Below are 21,825 nucleotides of genomic sequence, written 5' to 3'. Positions count from 1 at the left end.
ACGCATGGAAAAGAGAACAAAAAATTGAATTGATTGAATGCCAGATTTTTAAAAAACCCGACTGTGTGTCGTCTAGGAAAGGGAGCACCCCTCCTACTAACACGTTACCCTTGGGAACGCATGCACGGAGCTCGTGCTGACACGGCTTGTTGTCGAGGGTTGCGGTTCGGTCCCGCCAGGCAGCCCCGGTAAACGCTGCGGGGTGAGTTCGTCTCTAACGCACTCCCGCGCCACCTGCTTCACAGTGTCCGTTAAATATTTGTATTATTCTTTGTTTACCTCCAGCTAAGGCCCCACTGAGCTATGTAGCTCGTTTTTTTCAGAAGCGACCTGGCCATCACAAATGACAGCCCAACAAAAGTGTGTTGTTATCATGTGCACATTTACAGCAGCAGCCAAATGCTCTGAACGCGTGATGTTGATTCTAAATGTGGAGGGAAAATCCAGAGTACCCGGAGAAAATCCACGCGACCACGGGGAAAGAGCCAATGCAATGACCTCTTGACGCATTCAAAATGAGTCGTCAGCCATTATACGCGTCAGCGTCACCGTCAACATTTGCCAAATTACAACAAAAAAACCGACTCCCTTAGGATCGTGGACGACTATTTTAGGATTATGCACAAGCATCTGTTTTTTCCCTAATTTATCAAATTTTGACCGTGGCGTATGGAGGACGTGCAAATCGCTCAACTGGGATTACTACACTGAGAGGGACAATCATTGCCTTCGTACAGAGCAGACCAGACCAGGTGCTGAGTCACCTCGTGCAGCACAGGGACAGCTGCCACTAGTGGGGGGGGGGTGCCCTTCAGATTTTTGAGAAGCGATGTTTAGGGATTGATGCAACACCTTGCCATAAAAAAGCGGCAATAAAAAAGAGATCAAGTGAAAGCCGGATGTTTCCCCCGAGGGATCCCCCTCCTAGACTAGGTCAGTGTCTGGAGCATGCTTACACCACTTCTTGCATATGGCGTTGTATATAGATAGCGTCGTGGCCGAGTAGCAACCCTTATTTATGCTTAGGTAAGAGTTTTGGGAATGGTTCCTAGGGGACCGTTATTTAACCCAGCACAAAGGGGTATTGGAAGAGCCATGGCTGTTGGGCTGAGGCTGTGGGGATGTGGGTAGGGGAGGGTAGCACAAATTATCAGCTCGCTCCTCCATCTGGCCGGATATGAATAGCAAAGTTACACGTCTACGCGCGGATTAGTTTGCCAGGAAAATTACTTCGGTTTGGTGTGCGGCGATTGCTTCAATGCCTGCATTGCACTTTTGGAGTTCACAGTGCTGCTGGCCGAGTGACTTAAAGACTCGCATAGACTCACGGAGAGACTCGTAGACTGGTACTGAGTCTGCAGTGGCCGATGGTCCGGGTCGGTGTTTCGCACGCCGGGCTTGTCGAGGTGCCAGTGGGCTACTCTGCCACGAGGCGTGCGGAATTTGATTTCACGAGGACCGTTATTTTCAAGGTTGAGATTCAATCCCAGAGGTTATTTCGTGGGATCCGGCGATCAGGTTTTGTTTCGGCCAAATCTGTCGCTATTTTCCCCGAGGCTCCGAAGCCCGAATTCACAAAGAGGCTCTCTCTGGCCTGGCTGGGCTGACCTGGCTGGGCAGTCCTGGCTGGCCTCACCTGGCTGTGCGCGATGCTGATCACATCAACGCCGTCTCTCGTGGATGCCGGGAAATGAAGCAGGACTGGCCGGCAGGTGGCACCAGTGCGGGAGAGGGAGGAGGAGGGAGGGGAGTGGGTATATTGAAGAGATGTCTTCTGGTATTGACTGTGGTGGTGGAAGGAGGCTGCAGATCAGCCACAGGGCAGGGGAAGAGCCGTGTGGTCGGAGAGAGAGAGCGAGCATTGATTATCACGCACGTGAAATGCGTGATAATCAGTGGTGCCACGCCGAGCAATGCATTCTCCGTCCGCGTTCATTCTAAACAAAAAAAAACCAGCGAGGTGCAAACATATACGCCGCAGTTCTTTTTGTGGGATACACGCTTTTCTCATTCTATTATATATTTATAGAGCGCCTTGGCTCACGGCACTTTACATATTTTTAAAAGCGTTGCAACAAAAAAAATTAGAGCGATTTTAAATGGGAAGGGACATTTGTTCGGGCAAGATGGGGGTCCATGGAGGGATGTCTGAGATCAGGGTCTCGACTGCCTCTCCTCTGCCCGGAGAGGATCCCAGCCGCTTATTCTTCACTGCCACGTGGCTGCGGTTCGTCAATGACATGGTGTGATCACGGGTCGTTGTGCCTGGGCAGCTGTCCGTGTGAAGAGCTCGCGACGCGAATGATGGCAGTGGACGTTTGCAGGGCTCTCATTTGGCGGCACCACTGATGATTCCCAAGTAGAGTGAGGCTAGCATTAACCACCAGCAGTGGTTGTTCACTACGTCTGTATCAACTACAGTACTCCCAGTGATGAAAAATAAAAATAGGTTTTACCCTTTGTGGCAATAAAACAGGTAATAAAATAATAAAAATGAAACATAATCTATATATATAAAATCGCAAATCTGTCTGTCTGTCTGTCTGTGTGTGTGTCTGTCTGTCTGTGTGTCGCCGGACCATACGCAGTTTCATTGGACGAAATGTGAGGGATTTGCGAGACACGATTGGTCCGTTTGGTTTTCCACGGCGGTTGCCCCTGGCAACGGGTAGCGACACATTCGCTGCGGGGTGGACGCCATTTTTAATTCCCGTTAAAAATATGCGCACGCATTAACACGCGACTCTGAGGTAAATTCATCAAAGTTTCACGTCCTCTTCACTCCCCCCCCCACCCCAATGTGTGCAATTACTATTATAAGGTCGGTAGATAATAAAATAATAGCGATTAGACAGTATTATTGTAGCGCGGGGGGGGGGGGGGGTAACGGCCCCAGTACCCAGCCTCAGCCGGGCAATCTAGGCGAGGCCGGAGGCTCTGCACGGTACTAGGCCTCGACACCCCACCACACTATAGGCCGTACATATTACTGCACAGCGGCCGAGGAGATCGTGGCTGGGGGGGGGGGCAGGGGTAGCAGCCCATCTGTGTATATATGTAAGGTTATTAAAAAATATATTTTTCACCCGGGCAACGCCGGGTACTTCTGCTAGTAAAATAATAAAATTCCGCACGCCTCGTGGCAAAATAAAAAAAAAAACATAATAAAATAATTCTCACGACGTTTCGGCCACAATGCAAGCAGCCGTCCTCAGGTGAAAACCAGGTCTGTCGCCTCAGGTGAAAACCAGGTCTGTCGCCTCGACAGACCTGGTTTTCACCTGAGGACGGCTGCTTGCGTTGTGGTCTGTCGCCTCGACAGACCTGGTTTTCACCTGAGGACGGCTGCTTGCGTTGTGGCCGAAACGTCGTGAGAATTATTTTATTATGTTTTATTTTTATTATTTTATTACTTCCCTTCTACGTGACTTTACGAACCAAGAAGATGAATCCCTGCAGTCACGAAAGCTTTAAATCGAAAAATAAAACAGGTGTTAGGATGTTCAAACACCAAATGTATACCTTTTGTGTGGCATCAAGTCTGCATTAACCACACGCAGTACTGGTGATAAAGCATGCAAACAAACACGCTCTGATAATAAATGGCATTGTCTTTTAAACTGATTGGCCTACACCAGAGACAGCCTTCTTTATGACCTTGTCTCACAACCAGTGTGAGTAACCAATGAGGGGGCGAGCAGAAGGGGTGCGAGCGGGTTGACAGTCAAGGATGACGTAACGTCACGGGTTACGCAAGGGGATTTGGAGAGCAACTTCGGGAACATGGGCGGAGCCGAGCTGGGGGGAGGAGCCGCCCAAAGGGTTCTTAAGGGGGGCCCGTGACGGAGGCGTGGTCGTCGTAGGGAGCCAGGGTAAGGATCGGCGGGAAGAGGGTTTCTCTCTTTGTCGCGGAGCGGTGTTGGCTGAACCCCCGCTCCGGGCAGACAAGTGGGAGAGCCAAGGGGATAGCCGAGGGCAGGGTCCGTAGGTATTGCAGTCCCTCCAGAAAAACGCGGAGTTTTTTGGTGATTGTTGCGGGCAAAAATCGTTGATTATGCGGCACGTTTTCTTAAAAAATGCGATGGAATATGCGGGATATTTATGCAATTTTATGCGATTAAATTGCGGGAACTTGCAAAAATTGCGGGAACTTGCAAAAATTGCGGGAACTTGCAAAAACTGCGGTTTGATGAAAAACAGAAAAAAAAGTGATTCCCCCAACACCCTATTCACTAGGCTACTACTTTAATGTAAAGAGTCATTTCTTATTACTTCCTATGATAAGCAAGCATACTACATCACAGAAAGTGCTGGGAATATTTAAGTTCTCATCTTGTTTTATTTCAGACCTTAACAAACAGATGGCTCAAACTTACAAAACATTGAGTCGAACAAGTTCTGTAGCTTTACAAAATGAATATGCTACAACTTCTGTAAAAATGAATAAATAAAATATAAAAAAATAAAATGTGTGCTTCCTGTTTTACAGAGGTAGCTATGCAAAATAATTTGCCCCCACTGTCATGTAACACACTGGGGTACTGCTTTGCGCGGTCTTTTGCACTTATGTTTGTTGGCAAATGAGAAAGATTTGCGGGCTTCATCATGGTTTCATTGGCATCGCGGGGTTTGCAGCTTTTCAATGATGTCGCGTAATGAGTGACGTCACTTCATAACGTTCCCATGGCAACAGGGGAAATGGCTGCGCTTGTGTGAAGTAAACGCAACATTTTTCAACTTTCTGCTAAGATATGTGACTTTTTGCAACGAAAATGCGGGGATTATGAAATCATGCAAGCCCGCATATTTTGCGCGCGGAAATCTGCAATTTATGCGGCGAAAGTGCGGCGTATTTGAAAAAACGCGCCCCCCGCATAAATATGCGGACTTTGGCTGATTTTGCGTGAAATCTTGCGATCGCATAATCGCGTTTTTCTGGAGGGACTGGTATTGAGTAAAGAGTCGGCTGGAAGAGGGTCTCCCTCTCCTCATCGCGGAGCAGTGTTGGCCGAATCCCCGCTCTGGGCAGATGAGTGAGAGAGCCCACCGGGTAGCCGAGGGTAGGACCCAAATAGTATTCAGTGCACTGGTGTGAGCGTAAGATGTCGAGTGTAACAGTGTTTTATTAAACGGCAACAGTCCTTGTAGAATTCCTCATCTCTGCGTGGTTATACTGCACTCCACAAGTATCAGAGCACTTATAGCTAGGGTCGAGCAGTTATATCTTTGGGACCTCTTTGCCAGTATCATGACACTGTACTGGCAAAAAAGGTCCAATAGATAACGACTCCCAGTGTGTATGGGTTCCAGTAGATCCGCACGCATTCCCCTTATTCAGAGAATGTCAACAGTTCATCGACACGTTTCGAGAAAATAAACAAATACGTTAGGGAGAATCATCCATATGCATGGGTGGTGTTCGTATAACGCCCTCCGAGGCGCGACTGGTGGTATCGGGTGTCGGCATGAATGGGCCCTGGTGCTAGGGATACAAATGAAGCCTCCCGTCCAATCCCGGGCCTCTTCGAAGCCCGACGGCCATGGGCCCCGGTTGCGATTGCACCGCCTGCACACTTGATGGCCGCGCCACCTCGGTGCAAGAAGAGGACGATGATGGCACTCGGGCTTGCGCGATGTTGCTGAGACATGGTGGCTTCGTTGCCCTCATTTCCTCCGCGTATGTCTGCAGTAGAGAGAGATTCATCGCTGAGAGACTGCGCACCATGCAGTGGGATTAGAGAACCACACGTACGTGTGGTGAACTTCATTCGTTGAACTTTCTGGCGAGCCGCAGACAAACACAATGAGTTCCACAGACTATGGAAATGACAACATCTTTAGCCAAGCAAGAGACCAAACAGTACGATGTAAGCATGACTCTTCTTGGTTCTTTCGGTAAAGTCACGTAGAAGGGAAATAATAAAAATAAAACATAATAAAATTAAATTCTCACGACGTTTCGGCCACAACGCAAGCAGCCGTCCTCAGATCTGTCGGAAAGACAGCGTCCGAATGAACGCTGTCCGAAGCGTCGTGAGAATTTTATTTTATTATGTTTTATTTTATTATTTTATTATTTCCCTTCTACGTAACTTTACCGAAAGAACCAAGAAGATGAATCCCTGCAGTCACGAAAGCTTTAAATCGAAATGTAAGCATGACTGTTCAACTTCTTTCGTGCCGCACGGGGGCGGGGGGGGGACAACAAACTAAACACAACAACAAGAAGCAATTATATAAAGAAACTAGTGATGTTAGCGTGCCGAGGAGGAGGTGCTGCTGAAACATGACGCGCACGGACGGACAAACACACCACCGGGGTGGTGACCGCGTGCGTGCTCTCTTGTGACGTCGACTGAATATAGAGGAGGAGCAGGTGGTGGGGGCTCACCTTGGTGGTGGCGTGGATATCGGGGGGAGGTGGAGGGATGTAATAACATTCGGGGCAGGCTGTTGCCGCTTGCAATCGCTCGCGTTACAGGGCAGTGACAAATGCTCGATTTGTGGAGTACAGATTTGGCGCAGCCGATTTCTAAATTATAATTTATATGACCGCAAATCTCACTTCCAGCGAACGCGGTGTACGGTGTCCAGTGGGGCTAGTGACGACGTTATTATCAGATTGAGGGGTGCGGCATTGGTCGGGTGGGGCCCCAATATTTAATTTGTGGAAGCCAAACCTTCCCGCTCTGGTTAAATTAAAATTAAACGTGGAACGTTAAATGAAAGCATTTTCATAAAACAAAATTTAAACCACGTTTTAAATAATTTTTTTTTTTTTACACTGTTGTTGAAAACATCACCATGGTGGTTGTCAAGGGGGACCCCGCTCATTACTCTGCTACTGACGGTGCCCCTCTGTGTCTTGCTCTTCGCCCTCCGCGTGTATTTGCCACTGAACAACAACGTGCGCCTCATGCCAAATATTCCACGTGGAAGTGTGCGCTCACCGCGCTCACTGCGCGCACCATGCTCACCACAACCATCGACCCGCCGCTTTCTCTGCCCTGGGGTTGACGACGACGTGCAACGGCACGCGGCAGCCGCGGTGTCACTGGCAAGACACCGCTGGGCAGGCCAGCGAGTGGCAGGCCAGCGAGCAGCAAGCCAGCTAGGGGGAAGCCAGCTAGGGGGAAGCCAGCTAGGGGGAAGCCAGCCCGTTCATTCCTTGCCACGGCTCGGTAGTCCTCGTGCGGTGCTGTGAGTCGAAGTTTAAATCCACTGCTAATTTCTTCAGATTCATCACGATACAGTTACTACTGTGCCTTCGATCAGCAGCTACATACGGTGTGAAAGAAGTTAAACATACTACTAGGTACATTTTATTACTGTAAATAAATACTGTTGGTGTGAAAAAATTATATTTTACCCTTTTTGCCAATAAAACAGGTGTTAAGATGCTCTTTGGTTCTTTCAGTAAAGTCACGTAGATAGAAAACGAATAGATCACGACATTTCGATCGCAACACAAGCAACCGTCATCAGGTGAGACAAACACAGCAGGAGAACTGCTGAACAAGTCATTGAAAATGTATAAAATTCCGTTCCCAATGTTTTGTTGGTATTTGTTTAAAACATTTCTGCATTCTGCAAGTTGCTTTCGGAAAATTCGAATTGTTAGGGAATTTTAAATCGTTCCACATTGCCATACGTGTCCCCATCCCTGGATTGAACACAGGCACGGCGTGCATAGTAGCGCCATCTCATCAGCCGCCTCAACACCCACGACAGTAACCCCGTGGACGGGCGTTAAAGCTACCTGCATTACACAATTCCAAAACAGCTACACTCCCAGTAGAACCTTTGAAAAGGAAACGGTGGTGAACGCAGTGCTGCCGCGATGTAATTCCCATGTGCATGAATACAGACGGATGGGGGGAAGAGAGGAATTTTAAGCTGTGTCGCCACCGTTATCGGCACTGCAGTTCACTACTGCAATGAAGTTCAACTCAGCATGGCACATACCAATTCCTGCCACGTGAACACAGACGCCTGTTTTCTGCACCATCTAGGTCAAACCCTGGCAGGTGGCAACTCTAATTACATGGCATGTGTCCGATTATGGGTGTTTCTTGTGGAGGCTCGTGAAGGACGCTACTGATCAGTTGGAGGCAGTCGCCCTCCAACAACAACAGAGGGCAGAGGAGCGCTAGGCGGCTGAAATTCAGCAAGTTGGCACAGTAGGAGGCACAGCTGGTTCATCTGCCAGTCATTTCAGTCAACCCATGGCACCTGGGTCTGTCCGATGACCTCCTGTCAGCGAGACACTTCACGTAGCCTCAAATGTGCACCTGGCCCGGTACAGGCGCCGTGGTGACATCACCGTCGCTTAGCAGCGCATGTCGAATATTGGTATTAGGTGTTTCTTGTGGCCCGATAAGAAATACTTTTCTTTCGATGAGTATCGAGAGTATGAATGACTTGAGTGTGGCACGTTGAATAATTATCAATGGAAAATGTTCCTCAATGGAGGGGATTTTGTTCACCAAAGGGTAAACTTGTTTGTTTCCTTTCACAGCACAAGCTCTGTGTTTGTGGGGAGTGGCAGTGAAGCAATTAGCGCACTGCGCTATGACACCAGCGACCCGAGTTTGATTCCGACTCGTAGCCAACATCGGTGACAAATATCTGAACCGGTCGTGGCTCTCCCTGAGCTTGATTCAGCCTCGAATGAGTACCTGACGTGGTGTGTAAACATCGCCACTGGGGAGAAAAAGGCGGCCGGGCGTAGTGTTGGCCACCCACCCCCTCGTGCGCCGTGCCGACCTTCATAGGTTCTCACTAACGGCACTTGCTCCTACAGTCTGTTAAGGCCATACCGGGGATCTCTGTCTTCTCTTTGTGTGTTTGTGCATCGCATAGGCTGCTGGGCATGGAAACAACCCTCCGTCCTGCAATAGAAGTGATTTCGTCTTGACATGCATCAGCTGTGGGCATTATACAGCTGTCACAAGAGGACCTGCCATACTGTCTGATTAGGTATGCACCGTCATGTGTTTTGAAACCATATGAATGTGGAAAACTATGCTTGTGAATGTGACGCAGCGGAGTATAGGAATTTTCCTTACGGAAAGTGGAATAGGATTTGCGAATGCCTTTGGTGGGCAGCATAGAGGCACACCTCGGAGTTACACAATCAAAAGCCAAAAACACCGAGCTTTCACTTTTGCGATATTGCTAGGCTGAAAGTTTCCCATCCGTGTACCCGATTAGTGTGGCTGAGGTGCAATAACAACAATAATCTATATTTTATAAAATGCCTTTCATATTAAAACTATTTAAAACTAAACTATAAACTATTTTTATTTTACCAGGTAAGGCCCACTGAGCTATACAGCGACCTGGCCACAAATGATAGCTCAACAAAGTGGCTTATCACGTGGAAATATAGAGCAGCCATATACTATAAACGCATGTTGTTGATTCTAAATGTGGAGAGAAACACCGGGGAACCCAGAGAAAAATCCACACGACCACGGCAGGCGTTAGGGTCGAGATCGAACCCACGACCTCCTGTATACCAAACGAGGTAGTTAATATCTCACCACTGTCAATGCTTCGAGAAATTGAAGTCTCAGCACTGACAGATAAATGCCACTGATAGATACATGTTGTTTATGCCGTTTGGAAGTGGTAGGCCTCGTGTGGCACGAGGTGAACCAATCAGATACAGAATATTTATGCTGGAGATATCCGATGAGCTATAAAGCTATTTTTTACAGATGTCCAGTAGGTGTGGGTCAGAACGTTATGAGAACAAACAATACAAACATACGATAGGAGTGCAAAGTATAGGGAAGGTAACCAAATCTCAATAATTGTATTTTACCAGGTAAAGCCCACTGAGCTATGAGCCTCTTTTTGAGAAGCGACCTGGCCACACGCCACGGCAATGGCAGACCGCACGAGTCTGGACTGGGCACGCAGATCAGCCTTCCGTATTTGTCGAGCTAGGCTGTGACGGGTAAACAACCATGACGATGTTCAGCAAAAGCATGCCCACGTTTTTATTTTTCTATGAATCTACAGGAACAAGACAGAGAAGAGGCACTTCCTTCCTTAAGTAACAATGAAATCCAAAGTGAACAGGTAAGAACAATTCACACTTCCCAATCGTCAAACATTGCTCTGCGACAATAGAACTCTGAATTTAGCAACCTTGAGATCACAATCTATCCGCTCTGCGGCATTTTGCTGCGAGGGAGGCGCACGGAGCGGGCAGCCCGAGCCGCTGTTGCTGCCGCTGCTACCGACACCGCTCGCCACGACGGAGGCGGTCGGTGCCCTCAGCGCCCGGGGGTGTCTCGCTCGTCCTGCACGGATTCTCAAGCGGCTCTGTGCCCTACCCTTGCACAGTCTCGTTCCCCTGTTTCTCCCGTGACATGGACAGTAGTTGTCCTGAAGAACGCTGCATTAGGGAAAAAATCGTGTTGTAATAAATAATGCATAATGATAATATAGGGTAAAGCACAGTCCGCGATAACATACGAGATGCATACGCAGGCTGAACAAGGACTGAGGCGTATCTAGAAGCATCCAGCAGCATCCCACTGCCTTGTGTGATGCTACGCCGAGGCAGCCGTACGACCGCTTAATCCCACTCGTGCAACATCGTTCCATTCGCTCGATCGCATTATATCCAATTCGCTTTCGCGTTATACAAATAAAATGTGTTCCCCAATACATTAATCGCGTTATATAGGAGAACAGGCAGTGCTTGGTTCAGGGTTGCCGGCCAGCTAATTGACGCAGTGGCGTCCTGCTCCAGCTGTAGCCGTGCTGTGTCCTCTCACGGTTGCTCCGCCTGCCATGAGGGTTCCCAGTAGGAGCGCTTCCCCCTGAGGTCGGCCGCCTCATAATCAGAGCCCGAACCGCTGATTGGTTACGCTTTGGGAAGCCGCTTTAAGCTGCTATGCTACTATTACTATGTTTATTTTACTAGCTAAGACACACTGAGCTATGAAGCTCTTTTTCAGAAGTGACCTGGCCACAAATGATAGCTCAACGAAGTGGCTTGTCACCGTGTGGAAATGTATAGCAGCAGACAAATGCTCCCTAACGCATGTTTAATAAATGTGGGGGGGGAAACCGGAGAACCCAGAGAAAAATCCACACGACCACGTGGAGAACATGCAAACTCAAAATATACAGCGGACGTCAGGGTCAGGATCAAACCGTCGACCTCCTGTATACCAGGCGAGGTAGTTAACATCTGCTGGTCACAACACTCTTTTTGCATCTTCCCTGGCAACTGCCTCCAATCGTCTCCTTTTCCCAAAGCTCTTCTAACCTTGTTCCATTCAAGAAGCGCGTTGCACTCTCTATCCACCACAACTATGGGAGTGCTCTTTGTTGTAGGATTTTTGTCGTTTTTGGGCTTTTGGGGATCTGGGCTCAGCAATTGTTTCGTGCAGTTTTCGGTTAATATAGCAGTAGATCTACCCCGCAATCACTGAGCCCCTCGGTCGGTGCCCACGCTGGTTGACCTCCAATCTGCATGCATGCCCCACCCGTCCGCAAGCCTCCTCATTTCGACTTCATCCGCAAATCAAGAAGCCCATCCTACGGATGAGCCGATGACACGTCGCCAGCCACGGATCACTCCACAGCTGGTTGAAGGCTTCGTTGGCCCCCGCAATGCGACTGTCCGCCTGGCACGCGAGACGTCGAGTCGATCGGGTAGCTCCATCTCCGCGGGGGGCATCCCTTTGAGCACGCCCCCTCCTGGGGCTGCCACTCGGTTCTCTGTCTCATCCCCCACCGTCCATCGTCTCTTCTCGCGAGGATTCCTACGCAAAGGGACTCCAATTGATGCAATTTTTTTCTCATTATTTATGTACTTGGCCTTTGCCCTTTCTAGGACGGAAGCTGTAATATTTACGAACAAATTGAGCAGAGTATAATTGTATCTTTTGTAAATTTAATGGAAGTGAATCTTGCACAAATGTATGTCATCAAACACTTCACTGTGTTTCACTGTAGCACTGTATTAATGGCAGTGAATTTGCCACAAAACGAAGTCATAAAACACCTCACTTCATGTCACTAGCACTGTATATAACTGTCCTTCAATTTGTTCAAATTGACTGCTCTGATACTTTATTCTCTTCTGCTTTCGGTCTCTGAGGTTTAAATTAATTGGAAATCGATAGAATATCTGGAAATCACCGAGAAATGTCTATTTAACCATAGTATAGAAGCATAAATTAGACTTACCTTTTATCTCAAGTGCTGAAGAAATAAATAAAGACACGAAATCCACTTTGTTGCTGCGTAAAATTATTTATTAGATTCACTTTCAATATAGAAACATGAAACTTAAAGCGAATTTGCGAAAATTAGTTTTGTCTTTCCGCGGCATGTGGAGTGACGTCACACGCGTTACACACAAACAGACATTCTTGGCTCATTATAGTAGTAATTCATCTTTTAGTTCTTTTAGTTTTTGATTTGCTAAGTGAGGGTTTTGTTTTTGTATCATCTGCCTAAAGAACCGGCTAATTGATGTGCAGCGCTATAGGATGCAATTGCTGTATAAAATTGTATTATTATTTAAACTGCGTGCATTTCACCCTCATGTGAACTCCGGTCATTCTCGCAGCGGCTTTTGGCTAACCATCGAACAGCCACCCCATTGCTTGCTTTCGTATGCACTTTTGCAGCCGTCTGGAACGCTCTTCCTTCTGCTATGAGGAAGCCACTGGAGCTATGCTCCAGCTATGCTGCAGTGGCTTCTTTCCCCCGCACCTCAGATTAGCATGGTTGGCTAGGTATAGTGTGTGTCACATGCTTACTGTTTGGTCTCCTGAGTTTTTGCCTGGCTAAAGATGTTATAATTTCCGTGGTCTGTGGGGCTCATTGTGTGTTTGTCCACGGCTCGCCAGAAAGTTCAATGAATAAAATTCACCACATATACGCGTGTTCTCTGATCCGTGTGCTCCTGTTTTTGTCTGTCAATGCAGTTCCAAGTGTGCACCTCTCCATGCTCCTCTCACTTTTATTTAATTTCTCTGTCGGTGTCCGTGTCACTGATGTCGCACAGCAGGCGAGGCACACCAATTACACCCCACCCCTGGCTCGCCCCCCGCCTCACCCAATGCTCCCCGAGTGACCCCCCCCCCGCAATCCCACACCATCTGGGTGCCGTTGAACCATTTCTTTGTGACGCGTACAAAAAGATACGAAAAAAATGTTTACGGAGTCGACGGGACGGCCATGCATGCACGTCCCCGAGGCGCAGCGCGCCCCATTGCTCGCCGCGTGACCGCTCGTCCCCGTGTGGCCACGTCGCAGGTAGTACGTCATGAGCCTGCACCAGCGGGGGGAGCACCGCGCACGCCCTGGGATGTGACGCAGCGGCAGAGGCCGCCCCCCTGACGGTGCCCGTCGCTCGTCCGCTGCGGCGTCGCCCCTGGGAGCGGGCGACCGCGCAGCCTCTCGGTCGGCATGAAGAGCCTGGCCAACACGCGCGGCATCATGCAGCTGGGCCCGGCTGCGGCCACCAACACCTTCCTGCACCACGACTGCCGCGTGCACCACGACCATGTGCACCAGCAGCCTTCGCACTGCTGCCAGGAGGGCATGCATGGGCCCTGCCTCGTGGGCCCCTTGGACCTGTGCCAAGGAGGAGACCCGCACCGCTCCGGCTACGCCCCCAGGAACTCCATCCACTCAGAATGCCAGCTCGTGCCGACGACATCCCTCCCCGAGCCCCTTTCCAGCAGCACGTTCCCTCGCATGCACTGCCCGCCCTCCTACTACGAGGGCCCCGAGGAGTGCGTGCCCTTCGGGCCCCCGCCCGGGCGTGTGAACCGCATCCCTCCGGGGCTCATCGATCAGTTTGAGCGGCAGCTTCCCCTGCACCGCGACGGCTTCCTCACGCTGCAGTACCAGCGCACCATGACGGAGCATCGCAGCGACAGCCCCGGCAAAATCCGTCACCTGGTCCATTCCGTCCAGAAGCTCTTCACCAAGTCGCACTCCTTGGAGGGAGCTGCCGCCAAGAGCAAGCTGCACGGCGCCGGCTCCATAGTGAAGCACCACCACCACCAGAACGACCAGGCACACCACGGCAGGCACCATGGCAAACGGAGCAAGAGCCGCGACCGCGGTAAGCCGCGCACCCCGCAGGCCGGCTGGTGGAGCTCCGACGACAACCTGGACAGCGAGAGCCTGTGCCACGGCCCCGTCGTGCCCGCGCGCTACGCTGAGTTCCCACCACCGCCGCCGCGCTACCAGCTCGAGTCGTCGCACTCGCTGCCCGAGCAGGCCCTCAAGGCCTCCAAGAGCAACGAGGACATCGTAAAGTGCCCGACCTGTGTGAGCCTGCAAGCCGTTCCCGAGGGCCGCTTCGTGAAGCACAGCTCCTGGTCCTCGCTCACCGTGAGCCAAGCGCGAGAAGTCTACAGCAAGGCGGCGATCAACGTGGATAAAATGAGGGAACGGCCCCCCACGTTTAAGCCCGAGGTGCCCCGCAAACCTCCAGAACTGGCGTGGCGAGTGTCGGAGCCCCCTCCTCGGCGGCTGCCCCCTCCGGAGCTCCCCTGGAAGCCGCATCCTGAGATGAGCAGGAAGGTCACCATCGACAAGTCACCCCACTACCTCCAGGTGAGCAACGCCAGCTAGCCGGTTGCCCGGGACGCCACCGCTAAGCGGGTCACGGGAGAGGTCGAGTGGGGTAAAATAAAGCGGTGTGCATGGCGTTCGCCCTATCTAGCGCCACTTGGGTTAAAACAAACACGGACGCGTCCCTCAGTGAGCCGAGGTCTGTTATCAAAACTGTGTCGTGTCCTTTAATAAAGCTAAACATAACAGCACCAGATATCGCTACGAATTAATCCCTGCCACCAGAACATCCCAACACGAACTTCACGTGGGGTGAGGAGGCTGAGGTTAAATATAAGCTCAATTAAGCCTGCCGAGAACGGAGACCGGTAGGACGGAATGGAACCAAAGCAGAGACGGAGGTCAAGGTGAGGCCATGGCAGGGCGTGTCAGTGGTGGGCTGAGTGGAGCCCCAGGCGGAGGGAGCAACGAAGCCATGCGGGGTCGGGGGAGCGGAAGCAACCTCATGCGAGCGATCGTTTGTGTGCTCACGTGAGTAGAGCCCCGTGCAGAGAGATCACAGGGAGAGCACCAGGCCATGACGAGAGATCACAGGGAGAGCACCAGGCCATGACGAGAGATCACAGGGAGAGCAACAGGCCGTGAGGAGAGATCTGAGGCTGCTACACGGGGCACCGGCTGCGGGGTCGCAGCAGGCGAGCGGCCGTGCACGACGCAGGCGCTGTTCACTCCAGCACCTGATCCCAGCTGCCTGCTCGCTCACTCGCTCGCTTGGCTCACTCCAATTGGCTGAGTGGACCGCGGTCTGACGAGCCGTGTGGGATGCGACCCGATCTCGATCGGCTTGGTGTTCCAATCTATGCACAGATCTGTCTCGGTATCTATTCCTGTAACAATCTGACCTATGCACCTCTAATGTCGGCATATTTACTTAGGTTTTATCGCTTAATGAGTTTTAATATTTTGGTGGTGTTAACGGCTTTAGCCATGGTGATATATAGATCTTGCTCTTTAATATGTATTATTCCAGCTCTTGGCACGGGATGCCAGCTGATTTCTTTTCTCTCAGTTGATTGGTATTTACCCTTTGGAGAATTTAAATTTTCCTCCTCCCGAGATAATCATCCACTTGTATTTTCACATCATCCTGAACCTTTAATGATTTATACAAGAACACTTAATGGATATACAAGCAATGTCATGCCCTGTTTGGCTCGTGTCTCCCTCGTCTGTGTCTCCTCCCGTTTTTCCCTATTTCTTGTTCGGGTATCGCTTGGGTCATCTTGCTGTGCCTGCCAATGTCTCAGATGTCCGTGTCTCAGATGCCCGTGTCTCAGATGCCCATCTTTTAGATGTCCGCGTCTCAGATGCCCGTGTCTCAGATGCCCGTGTCTCAGATGTCCGTCTCTCAGATGCCCGTGTCTCAGATGTCCGTGTCTCAGATGCCCGTGTCTCAGATGTCCGTGTCTCAGATGCCCGTGTCTCAGATACCCGCGTCTCAGATGCCCATCTCTCAGATGTCCATGTCTCAGATGCCGATGTCTCAGATGTCCGTGTCTCAGATAACCGTGTCTCAGATGTCCGTGTCTCAGATGCCCTTGTCTCAGATGTCCGTCTCTCAGATGTCCGTCTCTCAGATGCCCATCTCTCCGATGCCCGTGTCTCAGATGCCCATCTCTCCGATGCCCGTGTCTCAGATGCCCATCTCTCAGATGCCCGTGTCTCAGATGTCCGTGTCTCAGATGCCCGTGTCTCAGATGTCTGTCTCTCAGATACCCGTGTCTCAGATGTCCGTGTCTCAGATGTCCGTGTCTCAGATGTCCGTGTCTCAGATGTCCGTGTCTCAGATGCCCGTGTCTCAGATGTCCGTGTCTCAGATGCCTGTGTCTCAGATGCCCATCTCTCCGATGCCCGTGTCTCAGATGCCCGTGTCTCAGATGCCCGTGTCTCAGATGCCCGTGTCTCAGATGCCCGTGTCTCAGATGTCCGTCTCTCAGATACCCGTGTCTCAGATGTCCGTGTCTCAGATACCCGTGTCTCAGATGTCCGTGTCTCAGATGCCTGTGTCTCAGATGCCCATCTCTCCAATGCCCGTGTCTCAGATGCCCGTGTCTCAGATGCCCGTGTCTCAGATGCCCGTGTCTCAGATGCCCGTGTCTCAGATGTCCGTGTCTTAGATGCCCGTGTCTCAGATGCCCGTGTCTCAGATGTCCGTGTCTCAGATGTCCGTGTCTCAGATGCCCGTGTCTCAGATGCCCGTGTCTCAGATGTCCGTGTCTCAGATGTCCGTGTCTCAGATGCCCGTGTCTCAGATGTCCGTGTCTCAGATGTCCGTGTCTCAGATACCCGTGTCTCAGATGTCCGTGTCTCAGATGCCCGTGTCTCAGATGTCCGTGTCTCAGATGTCCGTGTCTCAGATGTCCGTGTCTCAGATGCCCGTGTCTCAGATGTCCGTGTCTCAGATGTCCGTGTCTCAGATGCCCGTGTCTCAGATGTCCGTGTCTCAGATGCCCGTGTCTCAGATGTCCGTGTCTCAGATGTCCGTGTCTCAGATGTCCGTGTCTCAGATGCCCGTGTCTCAGATGTCCGTGTCTCAGATGTCCGTGTCTCAGATGCCCGTGTCTCAGATGTCCGTGTCTCAGATGCCCGTGTCTCAGATACCCGCGTCTCAGATGCCCATGTCTCAGATGCCGATGTCTCAGATGTCCGTGTCTCAGATAACCGTGTCTCAGATGTCCGTGTCTCAGATGCCCTTGTCTCAGATGTCCGTCTCTCAGATGTCCGTCTCTCAGATGCCCATCTCTCCGATGCCCGTGTCTCAGATGCCCGTGTCTCAGATGTCCGTGTCTCAGATGCCCGTGTCTCAGATGTCCGTGTCTCAGATGCCCGTGTCTCAGATGTCCGTCTCTCAGATGCCCATCTCTCCGATGCCCGTGTCTGAGATGTCCGTGTCTCAGATGCCCGTCTCTCAGATGCCCGTGTCTCAGATGTCCGTGTCTCAGATGTCCGTGTCTCAGATGCCCGTCTCTCAGATGCCCGTGTCTCAGATGTCCGTGTCTCAGATGCCCGTGTCTCAGATGTCTGTCTCTCAGATACCCGTGTCTCAGATGTCCGTGTCTCAGATGTCCGTGTCTCAGATGTCCGTGTCTCAGATGCCCGTGTCTCAGATGTCCGTGTCTCAGATGCCTGTGTCTCAGATGCCCATCTCTCCGATGCCCGTGTCTCAGATGCCCGTGTCTCAGATGCCCGTGTCTCAGATGCCCGTGTCTCAGATGTCCGTCTCTCAGATACCCGTGTCTCAGATGTCCGTGTCTCAGATACCCGTGTCTCAGATGTCCGTGTCTCAGATGCCTGTGTCTCAGATGCCCATCTCTCCAATGCCCGTGTCTCAGATGCCCGTGTCTCAGATGCCCGTGTCTCAGATGCCCGTGTCTCAGATGCCCGTGTCTCAGATGTCCGTGTCTCAGATGCCCGTGTCTCAGATGTCCGTGTCTCAGATGCCCGTGTCTCAGATGTCCGTGTCTCAGATGTCCGTGTCTCAGATACCCGTGTCTCAGATGTCCGTGTCTCAGATGTCCGTGTCTCAGATGTCCGTGTCTCCGATGTCCGTGTCTCCGATGTCCGTGTCTCCGATGCCCGTGTCTCAGATGCCCGTGTCTCAGATGTCCGTGTCTCAGATGTCCGTGTCTCAGATGTCCGTGTCTCAGATGCCCGTGTCTCAGATGTCCGTGTCTCAGATGTCCGTGTCTCCGATGCCCGTGTCTCAGATGTCCGTGTCTCAAATATCCGTCTCTCAGATGCCCGTGTCTCAGATGTCCGTGTCTCAGATGCCCGTGTCTCAGATGTCCATGTCTCAAATATCCGTCTCTCAGATGCCCATCTCTCCGATGCCCATGTCTCAGATGTCCGTGTCTCAGATGTCCGTCTCTCAGATACCCGTGTCTCAGATGTCCGTGTCTCAGATGCCCGTGTCTCAGATGTCCATGTCTCAGATGTCCGTGTCTCAGATGTCCGTGTCTCCGATGCCCGTGTCTCAGATGCCCATGTCTCAGATGTCCGTGTCTCAGATATCCGTGTCTCAGATGTCCGTGTCTCGGATGCCCGTGTCTCAGATGCCCGTGTCTCAGATGTCCGTGTCTCAGATGCCCGTGTCTCAGATGTCCGTGTCTCAGATGCCCGTGTCTCAGATGTCCGTGTCTCAGATGTCCGTGTCTCAGATACCCGTGTCTCAGATGTCCGTGTCTCAGATGTCCGTGTCTCCGATGTCCGTGTCTCCGATGTCCGTGTCTCCGATGCCCGTGTCTCCGATGCCCGTGTCTCAGATGTCCGTGTCTCAGATGTCCGTGTCTCAGATGCCCGTGTCTCAGATGTCCGTGTCTCAGATGTCCGTGTCTCCGATGCCCGTGTCTCAGATGTCCGTGTCTCAAATATCCGTCTCTCAGATGCCCGTGTCTCAGATGTCCGTGTCTCAGATGCCCGTGTCTCAGATGTCCATGTCTCAAATATCCGTCTCTCAGATGCCCATCTCTCCGATGCCCGTGTCTCAGATGTCCGTGTCTCAGATGTCCGTCTCTCAGATACCCGTGTCTCAGATGTCCGTGTCTCAGATGCCCGTGTCTCAGATGTCCATGTCTCAGATGTCCGTGTCTCAGATGTCCGTGTCTCCGATGCCCGTGTCTCAGATGCCCGTGTCTCAGATGTCCGTGTCTCAGATATCCATGTCTCAGATGTCCGTGTCTCGGATGCCCAGGTCTCAGATGCTTGTCAGTCTGGATCATCCCACCCATCCCACGTCTCACTCCCCTACCTCATTCATCCGGCTGATCGCACTCGCCCTACTTTTCCCTCGCCCTCTGTCTCGCTCATCTCACTCACCCCATATCTTGCACCTGCCATATTGGAAAAGGGCCTCATGTCACGCATGATAAACATGCTTGGCCGAGTGGGTCTCGTATGATTAGCTGGGGTTGCCCCCACACAATTTATAACAGTATGACACTTTTGCTAAAGACCACAATCTGCATGCGTCTGCAGTTGTTATCATGTCATGTGTCTGGGAGATTGAGGCTCCAGAATTCGACAGGGCTCTGCACAGTGCATACTTCATGTTTTCTGTCAGACCTGCAGCAGCTGTTTCTGTAATGACTTTGTACGAGGAGCCATTTGATCCGTTCCTAATGCCGTCTACTGAAGGGAAATATGAGGCGATCAATATTGCAGGTTAATACTGCATATTTGTAATTCACGGGTAAATACTTTGTAAAGGTTTTGGTGTGTTTATTTTGAATGTTGTTTTGGTTAATACATAAATATCCTGTGACGAGGGAAGGATTTCAGAGAATATTTTTAAAATACAAACGATAGAAGCCGCAAATATATGAGCTGAAATCAAGTGAATTTTTTTTTTAAAGAAAGCAAAACGTGGTCTATGGTTTTGCTGTAGAGTTTCATTTCTGATTGACTGTTCAACAGCCTGCTGGTAACTGCAGTAGGTGGCACACAACTCGCAGGCTATGGCCATCGCAGGAGGTATTCTGGACGTTTTTATGGTTGGTGGTGGTTGTGCTGGATGGGGAAATATTCTCCCGGGCCCTTGACTGAGATGGAGGTGGTCAAAACCCCGTGGTGTGTGCAGCGTCGCTCGGCTCACCATGGAGTCGGCTTCAGGCGTTGGGGGGTAGGGAGTTGGGGGGGGGGCTCTCGGGGGAGAGAGGGGCCCTCTGCCGCGCGGGTCCGTGTGAGCTCTCCGTGTGGCACTGCCGCGTGCCCAACCTGTGCCCACATCGCTCGCCACCGCGTCTGTATGTACAGGCAGGCATCGACTTACAGACACCCATACTTACGAACACCCACACTTATGAACACCTATACTTATGGATACCCGTACTAATGAACATCCTCACTTACGGATACCCATACTTACAGACACCCTCACTTATGAACACCGATACTTATAAACACCCATACTTACGAACACCCATACTTACGAAAACCCACACTTACGAACACCCATACTTACGAACACCCATACTTACGAACACCCATACATATGAACACCCATACTTATGAACACCCAAACTTACGAACACCCAAACTTACGAACACCCATACTTACGAAAACCTCCACTTATGAATACCCATACTTACGAACACCCATATTTATGAGCACCCACACTTACGAACACCCATACTAACGAACCAGCTTCCACGGAATATAACAAAAATGAACATGGACTTAAAACGTGAACTCTCACTTGCAAATTGAATCGTGGATGGAACTATTTTGTTCAGAGAAGCGATCCTCTGCAATATGTAGTGAGTCGGCCTCACGCTGGGGGTGAGTGTTTGTGTGTGCATGCACACGTGTGTGTGAAAGTGAGTGTGTGAAAGTGAGTATGCGTGTGTGTGAAAGTGAGTGTGTATGCCCGAGGGGAGCGGTAGTGTAGCGGTTAGTGCGCTGCGCTACGAACCTGGCGACCCGAGTTCGATTCCCGCTCACGGCCAACACCCAGTGACGATTATCTGAACCGGTCCTGGGCCTCCCCCAGGTCGACTCAGCCTCAAATGAGTACCTGGTGGAGTGTGTAAACATCGCCACTGGGGAGACAAAGGCGGTCGGGCGTGGTGCTGGCCACCCACCCCCTCGTGTACCGTACCAGCCTTCATAGGTGCTCGCTAACAGCACTTGCCCCAACAGTGTGCTCAGTCCATACGGGGGATCTTTGTTGCATGTGTAATTGTGGTGACTCATTTCCCCGCTTCCGACAAGCAAGCCAGCATCAGGACTCAAGGTAAGTGAAAATGCAACAATTTTTTTCCTTATATTTGTAGTGACTTGTAGCCTCACTACACAAACACACACGCGCGTGACGTCACTACGCGAGGAACCGTTACTACCACGCGGGTACACACGCATACACATGACGTCATCACGGCTGGACGCGGGAATGACATCACGGCCGGTTCGGGAGATCTGGAGGCCGTGCGTCAGGGCCGCAGGGGGTATTGTGAGGCCGTGGCACTCTTGAGTGAACCCGGCTGAACACGTGACCGGATCAAGGTGGGGGCCGGGGGCCCCTGGGGCACCTTGTGAGTCACGTGGACAGGAGTGGAGCCTTCTCGAGTGTTCTCGAAGGTGGGCGTGGCCGGGATGTGGCCCGGACACGCCGAGGCGCATATAAGCGGCCTCCGCACCGGGTTCGAGGCTGCTCGTGTCAAGAAAGAAGATGCGTCAAGAAGACGCCTCGTGAAGAAGAGTCA

General features: G+C 51.2%; 1 protein-coding gene across 2 annotated transcripts in view; it reads left to right on the top strand.

The window, feature by feature from the left end:
• Positions 1-21,825, top strand: part of LOC144944529 (disks large-associated protein 2-like) — a 51,118-nt gene that overhangs the window by 13,136 nt on the left and 16,157 nt on the right. The window contains exons 2-4 of one of the 2 annotated variants that reach the window (XM_078872761.1): positions 8,863-8,979; positions 10,030-10,089; positions 13,294-14,607. In XM_078872761.1, the coding sequence (XP_078728887.1) occupies positions 13,447-14,607 (1,161 nt within the window). In that variant the 5' untranslated portion in view covers positions 8,863-8,979; positions 10,030-10,089; positions 13,294-13,446. The remainder of the gene's footprint in view (positions 1-8,862; positions 8,980-10,029; positions 10,090-13,293; positions 14,608-21,825) is intronic. The other variant, XM_078872770.1, reaches the window with a different exon arrangement.

The sequence above is a fragment of the Lampetra fluviatilis genome, chromosome 2 (genome assembly GCF_964198595.1).
Source record: "Lampetra fluviatilis chromosome 2, kcLamFluv1.1, whole genome shotgun sequence".
Classification (NCBI taxonomy): domain Eukaryota; kingdom Metazoa; phylum Chordata; class Hyperoartia; order Petromyzontiformes; family Petromyzontidae; genus Lampetra; species Lampetra fluviatilis.
The sequence above is the reverse complement of the archived record's forward strand: the minus strand, read 5'-3'. Positions and strand labels throughout refer to the sequence as shown.